The 11285-nt window shown below is 41.5% G+C and overlaps 1 protein-coding gene across 4 annotated transcripts in view; it reads right to left on the reverse strand.

The window, feature by feature from the left end:
• LOC106573822 (zinc finger RNA-binding protein) overlaps positions 1 to 10419 on the reverse strand; it is a 44969-nt gene extending 34550 nt beyond the window's left edge. For all 4 annotated transcript variants that reach the window (XM_014149188.3, XM_014149187.3, XM_014149186.3 and 1 more), the window contains exon 1: positions 10296 to 10419. In XM_014149188.3, coding sequence (XP_014004663.3) covers positions 10296 to 10348 — 53 coding nt within the window. In that variant the 5' untranslated portion in view covers positions 10349 to 10419. The remainder of the gene's footprint in view (positions 1 to 10295) is intronic.
• Positions 10420 to 11285: the final 866 nt, after the last annotated feature.

An 11285-nucleotide genomic window follows, 5' to 3' on the forward strand; every position in this document is an offset into this window, starting at 1 on the left:
ATATGTTGTCGAACTGCTTTACTTTATCTTGGCCAGGTCGCAATTGTAAATGAGAACTTGTTCTCAACTTGCCTACCTGGTTAACCTGTTGGGGATAGGGGGCAGTATTTGCACGGCCGGATAAAAAAACGTACCCGATTTAATCTAGTTACTACTCCTGCCCAGTAACTAGAATATGCATATAATTATTGGCTTTGGATAGAAAACACCCTAAAGATTCTAAAACTGTTTGAATGGTGTCTGAGTATAACAGAACTCATATGGCAGGCAAAAACCTGAGAAGATTCCTTACAGGAAGTGGCCTGTCTGACAAGTTCTTGTTCTTCTTGGCTCTGTTTATTGAAAACTGAGGATCTTTGCTGTAACGTGACACTTCCTACGGCTCCCATAGGCTCTCAGAACCCGGGAAAAAGCTTAATGATGTAATTCCAGCCTCTGGCTGAAAAACATTAGCGCGTTTGGATAGTGGCCGGTCAGAGTACCATCAGACTGAGGCTCGTGCACGAGGGGATCCCATGTTTTTATTTTCTCTCTCTTTGAACGTAAACACGCTTTCCCGGTCGGAATATTATCGCTTTTTTTACGAGAAAAATGGCATAAAACTTAATTTTAAACAGCGGTTGACATGCTTTGAAGTACGGTAATGGAATATTTAGAAATGTTTTGTCACGACATGCGTCGTGCGCGTCACCCTTCTTTACCATTCGGATAGTGTCTTGAACGCACGAACAAAACAGAGGATATTTGAACATAACTATGGATTATTTTGAACCAAACCAACATTTGTTATTGAAGTAGAAGTCCTGGGAGTGCATTCTGACGAAGAACACCAAAGGTAATAACATTTTTCTTATAGTAAATCTGACTTTGGTCAGGGCTAAACTTGGTGGGTGTCTAAATAGCTAGCCCTGTGATGCCGGTCTATCTACTCAGAATATTGCAAAATGTGCTTTCACCGAAAAGCTATTTTAAAATCGGACATAGCGAGTGCATAGAGGAGTTCTGTATCTATAATTCTTAAAATAATTGTTATGCTTTTTGTGAACGTTTATCGTGAGTAATTTAGTAAATTCACCAGAAGCTTGCTTGCTAGTATGCTAGTTCTGAACGTCACATGCTAATGTAAAAAGCTGGTTTTTGATATAAATATGAACTTGATTGAACAAAACATGCATGTATTGTATAACATAATGTCCTAGGGTTGTCATCTGATGAAGATCATCAAAGGTTAGTGCTGCATTTAGCTGTGGTTTGGGTTTATGTGACATTATATGCTAGCTTGAAAAATGGGTGTCTGATTATTTCTGGCTGGGTACTCTGCTGACATAATCTAATGTTTTGTTTTCGTTGTAAAGCCTTTTTGAAATCGGACAGTGTGGTTAGATTAACGAGAGTCTTGTCTTTAAAATGCTGTAAAATAGTCATATGTTTGAGAAATTGAAGTAATAGCATTTCTAAGGTATTTGAATAACGCGCCACGGGATTCAACTGGCTGTTGAGTAGGTGGGACGATTTCGTCCCGCCGACCCTAGAGAGGTTAAATAAAGGTGAAATAAATCAAATAAATAAAAAATAAATAAAAAAGTAGCTGGCTAGCTATTTATTTTCATGAACTGAAGTTCAATTTCAATAGGCGAACAACAATACTTACAAGGATTCCTAAATCATTGCTAAGAATAATGAAAATGACTGCAGTTTCTACTGGTCATTGTTTTCAGGCTGGCTCTCTCCACCAGGTGTAGCACTTCTCTCACTGATAAAAAACAAGAAAGGGACAGGGTAAGGGGGGATACCTAGTCATTTTTTGCGTCATCACTACAAGCTATCATGACTCTCAAAAGCCGCTCTTTACTTCTGAAGATCAGCCTTTTAGGGGAGTGCTAAACTGATTCAAATTCGACACAAACCTTCAAATAGGTATGAAATGACACATTATATAAACTCTTTAGTGTTTTATTTACATTTTAGAGGCAATAAGGTGATAAGTTGGACAGATTGAGTGAAAAAAGCCGTTTCCCCAAACGACATCTCTCCTTCTCACTATCACGCCATAGGTTTAGCTTCCCCGCCCGCCATTTTTAAAAAGACCCGATGGAGCTCATTGCCTTCTTGAATCATGCAGAGATGGCGAGTGTAGAGAGTATAGAGATATTGTTATCCACGTCGGCACCAACGATGTTAGGATGAAACAGTCAGAGGTCACCAAGCGCAACATAGCTTCAGCGTGTAAATCAGCTAGAAAGATGTGTCGGCATCGATTAATTGTCTCTGGCCCCCTCCCAGTTAGGGGGAGTGATGAGCTCTACAGCAGAGTCTCACAACTCAATCGCTGGTTGAAAACTGTTGTTTTCTGCCCCTCCCAAAAGATAGAATTTGTAGATAATTGGCCCTCTTTCTGGGACTCACCCACAAACAGGACCAAGCCTGGCCTGTTGAGGAGTGACGGACTCCATCCTAGCTGGAGGGGTGCTCTCATCTTATCTACGAACATAGACAGGGCTCTAACTCCTCTAGCTCCACAATGAAATAGGGTGCAGGCCAGGCAGCAGGCTGTTAGCCAGCCTGCCAGCTTAGTGGAGTCTGCCACTAGCACAGTCAGCGTAGTCAGCTCAGCTTTCCCCATTGAGACCGTGTCTGTGCCTCGATCTAGGTTGGGCAAAATTAAAAATGGCGGTGTTCGCTTTAGCAATCTCACTAGTATAAAGACCTCCTCCATTCCTGCCATTATTGAAAGAGATTGTGATACCTCACATCTCAAAATTGGGTTACTTAATGTTAGATCCCTCACTTCCAAGGCAGTTATAGTCAATGAACTAATCACTGATAATAATCTTGATGTGATTGGCCTGACTGAAACATGGCTTAAGCCTGATGAATTTACTGTGTTAAATGAGGCCTCACCCCCTGGTTACATTAGTTACCATACCCCCCGTGCATCCGGCAAAGGCGGAGGTGTTGCTAACATTTACGATAGCAAATTTCAATTTACAAAAAAAAAAAACAACAATGACGTTTTCGTCTTTTGAGCTTCTAGTCATGAAATCTATGCAGCCTACTCACTCACTTTTTATAGCTACTGTTTATAGGCCTCCTGGGCCATATGCAGTGTTCCTCACTGAGTTCCCTGAATTCCTATCGGATCTTGTAGTCATAGCAGATAATATTCTAATTTTTGGTGACTTTAACATTCACATGGAAAAGTCCACAGACCCACTCCAAAAGGCTTTCGGAGCCATCATCGACTCAGTGGGTTTTGTCCAACATGTCTCTGGACCTACTCACTGCCACAGTCATACTCTGGACCTAGTTTTGTCCCATGGAATAAATATTGTGGATCTTAATGTTTTTCCTCATAATCCTGGACTATCCGACCACCATTATATTAAGTTTGCAATTGCAACAAATAATCTGCTCAGACCCCAACCAAGGAGCATTAAAAGTCGTGCTATAAATTCTCAGACAACCCAAAGATTCCTTGATGCCCTTCCAGACTGCCTCTGCCTACCCAAGGACGTCAGAGGACAAAAATCAGTTAACCACCTAACCGAGGAACTCAATTTAACCTTGCGCAATACCCTAGATGCAGTTGCACCCCTAAAAACTAAAAACATCTGTCATAAGAAACTAGCTCCCTGGTATACAGAAAATACACGAGCTCTGAAGCAAGCTTCCAGAAAATTGGAACGGAAATGGCGCCACACCAAACTGGAAGTCTTCCGACTAGCTTGGAAAGACAGTACCGTGCAGTATCGAAGAGCCCTTACTGCTGCTCGATCATCCTATTTTTCCAACTTAATTGAGGAAAATAAGAACAATCCGAAATTTCTTTTTGATACTGTCGCAAAGCTAACTAAAAAGCAGCCTTCGCAAATGGAGGATGGCTTTCACTTCAGCAGTAATAAATTTATTAACTTCTTTGAGGAAAAGATCATGATCATTAGAAAGCAAATTACAGACTCCTCTTTAAATCTGGGTATTCCTCCAAAGCTCCATTGTCCTGAGTCTGCACAACTCTGCCAGGACCTAGGATCAAGAGAGATACTAAAGTGTTTTAGTACTATATCTCTTGACGCAATGATGAAAATAATCATGGCCTCCAAACCCTCAAGCTGCATACTGGACCCTATTCCAACTAAACTACTGAAAGAGCTGCTTCCTGTGCTTGGCCCTCCTATGTTGAACATAATAAACGGCTCTCTATCCACCGGATGTGTACCAAGCTCACTAAAAGTGGCAGTAATAAAGCCTCTCTTGAAAAAGCCGAATCTTGATCCAGAAATTATAAAAAACTATCGGCCTATATCGAATCTTCCATTCCTCTCAAAAATTTTAGAAAAAGCTGTTGCACAGCAACTCACTGCCTTCCTGAAGACAAACAATGTATACGAAACGCTTCAGTCTGGTTTTAGACCCCATCATAGCACTGAGACTGCACTTGTGAAGGTGGTAAATGACCTTTTAATGACGTCAGACCGAGGCTCTGCATCTGTCCTCGTGCTCCTAGATCTTAGTGCCGCTTTTGATACCATCGATCACCACATTCTTTTGGAGAGATTGGAAACCCAAATTGGTCTACATGGACAAGTTCTGGCCTGGTTTAGATCTTATCTGTCGGAAAGATATCAGTTTGTCTCTGTGAATGGTTTGTCCTCTGACAAATCAATTGTAAATTTCGGTGTTCCTCAAGGTTCCGTTTTAGGACCACTATTGTTTTCACTATATATTTTACCTCTTGGGGATGTCATTCGAAAACAGAATGTTAAATTTCACTGCTATGCGGACGACACACAGCTGTACATTTCAATGAAACATGGTGAAGCCCCAAAATTGCCCTCGCTAGAAGCCTGTGTTTCAGACATAAAGAAGTGGATGGCTGCAAACTTTCTACTTTTAAACTCAGACAAAACAGAGATGCTTGTTCTAGGTCCCAAGAAACAAAGAGATCTTCTGTTGAATCTGACAATTAATCTGGATGGTTGTACAGTCGTCTCAAATAAAACTGTGAAGGACCTCGGCGTTACTCTGGACCCTGATCTCTCTTTTGAAGAACATAAAGACTGTTTCAAGGACAGCTTTTTTCCATCTACGTAACATTGCAAAAATCAGAAATTTTCTGTCCAAAAATGACGCAGAAAAATTAATCCATGCTTTTGTTACTTCTAGGCTGGACTACTGCAATGCTCTACTTTCCGGCTACCCGGATAAAGCACTAAATAAACTTCAGTTAGTGCTAAATACGGCTGCTAGAATCCTGACTAGAACCAAAAAATTTGATCATATTACTCCAGTGCTAGCCTCCCTACACTGGCTTCCTGTTAAGGCAAGGGCTGATTTCAAGGTTTTACTGCTAACCTACAAAGCATTACATGGGCTTGCTCCTACCCATCTTTCCGATTTGGTCCTGCCGTACATACCTACACGTACGCTACGGTCACAAGACGCAGGCCTCCTAATTGTCCCTAGAATTTCTAAGCAAACGGCTGGAGGTAGGGCTTTCTCCTATAGAGCTCCATTTTTATGGAATGGTCTGCCTACCAATGTGAGAGACGCAGACTCAGTCTCAACCTTTAAGTCTTTACTAAAGACTTATCTCTTCAGTAGGTCCTATGATTAAGTATAGTCTGGCCCAGGAGTGTAAAGGTGAACGGAAAGGCTGGAGCAACGAACCGCCCTTGCTGTCTCTGCCTTGCCGGTTCCCCTCTTTCCACTGGGATTCTCTGCCTCTAACCCTTTTACAGGGGCTGAGTCACTGGCCTACTGGTGTTCTTCCATGCCGTCCATGGGAGGGGTGCGTCACTTGAGTGGGTTGAGTCACTGACGTGGTCTTCCTGTCTGGGTTGGCGCCCCCCCCCTTGGGTTGTGCCATGGCGGAGATCGTTGTGGGCTATACTCGGCCTTGTCTTAGGACGGTAAGTTGGTGGTTGGAGACATCCCTCTAGTGGTGTGGGGGCTGTGCTTTGGCAAAGTGGGTGGGGTTATATCCTGCCTGTTTGGCCCTGTCCGGGGGTATCATCGGATGGGGCCACAGTGTCTTCTGATCCCTCCTGTCTCAGCCTCCAGTATTTATGCTGCAGTAGTTTGTGTCGGGGGGCTAGGGTCAGTCTGTTACATCTGGAGTATTTCTCTTGTCTTATCCGGTGTCCTGTGTGTATTTAAATATGCTCTCTCTAATTCTCTCTTTCTCTCTTTCTGTCTTTCTCTCGGAGGACCTGAGCCCTAGGACCATGCCTCAGGACTACCTGGTATGATGACTCCTTGCTGTCCCCAGTCCACCTGGCCGTGCTGCTGCTCCAGTTTCAACTGTTCTGCCTGCGGCTATGGAACCCTGACCTGTTCACCGGACGTGCTTGTTGCACCCTCGACAACTACTATGATTATTATTATTTGACCATGCTGGTCATTTATGAACATTTTAACATTTTAACATTTTGACCATGTTCTGTTATAATATCCACCCTGCACAGCCAGAAGAGGACTGGCCACCCCTCATAGCCTGGTTCCTCTAGGTTTCTTCCTAGGTTTTTGGCCTTTCTAGGGAGTTTTTCCTAGGGAGTTTTTCCTAGCCACCGTGCTTCTTTCACATGCTTTGCTTGCTGTTTGGGGTTTTAGGCTGGGTTTCTGTACAGCACTTTGAGAATATCAGCTGATGTACGAAGGGCTATATAAAAATAAATTTGATTTGATTTGATTTGATTAGATGGGCATCATGAAGGTCTCGTCCTTGATTTTGTTGGAAAGGGGAGAAATTGTGCTTTACATTGGTATTGATATTACAGTTGATCTGGAAGCATTATGTTTTTGGGGCGCTAAAATAAGGTCAATTGTACGGACCAGCACGATGTACAAAAGTGAGTGAGTTTACGTTACCAAGCTAAAGCTTGCTACCCCAGAAGTTGCGGTCGAGCAAACGATGCTTTATTACCAACGCGGTATTGTAAATGCATCGTTCGTGGCCAGTGTTTGCTGACTACTGTATCTTTTTTGACACGCAAAGACCCAAACTGGGTTCCATAGTATGCATGTCGTGAAGCTAATAGCAGTGACGCTATTACTGTGTAACTCCAGGTAGGGAAACATCGGAAAAATAGCACACTTGGCAGTGTTAACTGGTGCTCAACCAGTCAGCGAAAGCCAACATCACCCACTACAGAGAACGGTTGATTGTCAAGGGCAATGAATTTCATTATCTTGGCTTTAATAGATTTCGCCTTTGAGATGTCTCGCTGTTATTTTGTTACTCTTTCAAATAGAGGTTGACCAATTATGATTTTTCAACGCCGATACCGATTATTGGAGGACCAGAAAAAGACGATATCGATTAATCGTCCGATTTTTATATTTATAATAATGAAAACTACAACAATACCGAATGAATAATTTTATTTTAACTTAATATAGTACATCAATAAAATAAATGTAGTCTCAAATAAATAACGAAACATTTAATTTGGTTTAAATAATGCAAAGACAAAGTGTTGGAGAAGAAAATAAAAGTGCAATATTTGCCATGTAAAAAAGCTAACGTTTAAGTTCCTTGCTCAGAACATGAGAACATATGAAAGAAGGTGGTTCCTGTTAACATGAGTGTTCAATATTCCAAGGTAAGAAGTTAAGGTTGTAGTTATTATAGGACTATTTCTCTCTATACCATTTGTATTTCATATACCTTTGACTATTGGATGTTCTTATAGGCACTATAGTATTGCGAGCCAAATCTCGGGAGTTGATAGGCTTGAAGTCATAAACAGCGCAATGCTTGAAGCACAGCGAAGAGCTGCTGGCAAATGCAGGAAAGTGCTGTTTGAATGAATGCTTACGAGCCTACTGCTGCCTACGACCGCTCAGTCAGACTGCTCTATCAAGTCATAGACTTAATTATAATAACACAGAAATACGAGCCTTAGGTCATTAATATGGTCAAATCCGGGAACTATCATTTTGAAAACAAAACGTTTATTCTTTCAGTGATATACGGAACCGTTCTGTATTTTATCTAACGGGTGGCATCCCTAAGTCTAAATATTGCTGTTACATTGCACAACCTTCAATGTTATTTCATAATTATGTACAATTCTGACAAATTATTTACTGTCTTTGTTAGGAAGAAATGGTCTTCACGCAGTTCGCAACGAGCCAGGCAGCCCAAACTGCTGCATATACCCCGACTCTGCTTGCACAGAACACAAGAGAAGTGACACAATTTCCCTAGTTAAAAGAAATTCATGTTAGCAGGCAATATTAACTAAATATGCAGGTTTAAAAATATATACTTTTGTATGGATTTTAAGAAAGGCATTGATGTTTATGGTTAGGTACACATTGGTGCAATGACAGTGCTTTTTTCGCGACTGCGCTTGTTAAATCATCACCCGTTTGGCGAAGTAGGCTGTGATTCGATGATAAATTAAGAGGCACTGCATTTATTATATGCAACACAGGACAAGCTAGATATGTAACTGTGTAGGTTCCGTCCCTCTCTTCGCCCCAACCTGGGCTCGAACCAGGGACCCTTGCACACATCAACAACTGACACCCACGAAGCATCGTTACCCATCGCGCCACAAAAGCCGCGGCCCTTGCAAGGCAAGGGGAAACCCTACTTCAAGTCTCAGAGCGAGTGACGTCACTGATTGAAACGCTATTAGCGCGCACCACCGCTAACTAACTAGCCATTTCACATCGGTTACACTAGATAAACTAGTAATATCATCAACCATGTGTAGTTAACTAGTGATTATGTTAAGATTGATTGTTTTTTATAAGATAAGTTTAATGCTAACTAGCAACTTACCTTGGCTCCTTGCTGCACTCGCGTAACAGGTAGCCAGCCTGCCACGCAGTCTCCTAGTGGAGTGCAATGTAATCGGCCATAATCAGTGTCAAAAAATGCCGATTACCGATTGTTATGAAAACTTGAAATTGGCCCTAATTATTTGGCCATTCCGATTAAATCGGTCGACCTCTACTTTCAAATGACTGCTTGACTACACCGCAGACATTGTGGTCTAGTTTAGGAAAGCTGTGTTGCATGTATAGCGCAAAATTTTACATGGAGTCATTACATCATGTACCTTCGTTATATAGGTATGCACGTCAGCTTTGACATCGGTTTTGCACATCGGGCATTAAACTAGATATCAGCCGATACCTTTGTTGGCATTTTTAGCTAATATCGGATGATTCCTATATTTGTTTTATTTTACCTTTATTTAACTAGGCAAGTCAGTTAAGAACAAATTCTTATTTTCAATGACGCCCTACCGGGGAACAGTGGGTTAACTGCCGTATAGTTAGGCAGAACGACAGATTTTTACCTTGTCAGCTCGGGGATTCGATCTTGCAACCTTTCGGTTACTAGTCCAACGGTAGGCTACCCTGCCGCCCCAAATGTTTGCTGATATATCGTGCATCCCTAATTCTAACTGTAAAATAAGTTGGCAACATTCTTCTAGACTGCTGACTAATTTATTTTGAAGTTGTCAAGTACCTCAACTCATCTAAAAGTTGACTTTACCTTGAACCTTCGACTCCTTTGAGTTGCTATGCGTCTATACTTAAATGTAAATTCTTAAACCCTTACCGTGTAACGTTACCTATGTTTGTCCTCTGTTGTTGCATAACGGTTTGCTGAAATCCATACTTTTAATATAATGTTAATTCAATCGACTGTTTCCTCATTGTTGCTACTCTAAAATGGCTATTCAGCTCATGTGTCAATTGAATCTCAAGAAGGAAACAGTTGGTTTGTATTTGATCAATGTTTTATTAAGTATGGATTGCATCCAATCTGTCGGCTCTATTCATGGCATTTATACCTGCATAGTTTAACAACTGAACGTGGCTCAAGTTTTCAGCAAATTCACTTTGCCCAAAACGTGACAGGTAGATAGTTTCAAAATTAGAAAACTGACCAGAAACTGACTTTCAGCTAATTCGTGCGTCCCTGCCGCTAGAGAAAAAGATAACTAGTCATTATGCCAAAGTAAGATACTGGTTGTTTGTGATTGTTACACAAATAATGTAAGCAAGCTAGCTCGACAACTAATATTTGGCAAATTAATGAGACCGTTTGAGGTTTAATTCTATTCCAAGTGCGAAGCGCTCCTTAGCCGGGCAAGACTGGGACCTGCTTGCCTGGCTACCTAATTTCGCTAGCATATCCATTGCAATGCACTCCCAAGGCCTCGAGCTTGCAATATCGCACCAGCAATGAGGCATAGCTACTCATCGCAATAAGACGGGACGACGACTCGAGATGGGTGCATGCTACCCATACCCAGAATCGATGTAATTACCTGTACTGAGGACCGGCACCATGCGTGAATCCATAATAATTGCTTGCAGCCATCTTGGAATCTACTGTACTGGGAGTCGGGGACAGACAGGATCTGCTGTCTGTCACGTGTCTGTCATCTATAATCGCGCGCATGCTTCGACATTTAAAGGGGCAATTCGCAGTTGAAACAATAACAAGGCAAAGCTCCCGCCTCTGTTTTGATTTGAGGGATGAGCCTGGAGAAATAGAGGGATGGGCCTGGAGAAATAGAACCACTCTCAAATTAATAGACAGAGCTATGGATCCAAGAACTCCATTATATAAAAATGATAGTTTTGACCATTATTTGAGGCTATAGTGTTTAAAAAAAAAAACATTTACATTGTTTACAAACATTGGAGTAAAACAAGCATATATTTTGGGTTCTGATGGGGTACGACAGTTGAACTAAACTCATGAGGCATTAGAAGTTATTCAAGACATCGACGGGTATATATAACTAATCTAAAATAAATGGATGTAACAACTGCAGATTGCCATTTTAACTCTAGATGCGCTGGGACAATGTATTTCACCGTTTAAAACCATAGCTATAAATGTGTAGCCTACTGTTTGTGTGAAATTCTGTTATTACAGTATCAGTTTCTCGATACATTGTTGCAATAATAAACCGCTTTGCTTGTAGCCAACAGTAGCTTCTGCGACTGAGATCGGGTGGTTTGCATAACCAGGTACAAAATGTAGGCTATTAGAGGTATAGAGGTAAGAATCATGCAAATATCCATCCTAAATGGAATGGTGAAATGTTGTATTGGTAGCCTATCAGTGCACTGTGTAGAGCAAATGAGTTTCAGTTGAAATCAGTTTACATCCGTATAGGCCTATATAGCCTACTGAACATTTATAGTCTATTCTGTTTAAAATCTACAAGCTGTGCAGAGTCCATACTGATGCAACTCAACTAGTGGTGAACGAAGCGTGTATTAAGGGTCAGACAAGTGCCACATAT

The sequence above is a fragment of the Salmo salar genome, chromosome 16 (genome assembly GCF_965601325.2).
Source record: "Salmo salar chromosome 16, fSalSal1, whole genome shotgun sequence".
In the NCBI taxonomy this organism is placed as follows: domain Eukaryota; kingdom Metazoa; phylum Chordata; class Actinopteri; order Salmoniformes; family Salmonidae; genus Salmo; species Salmo salar.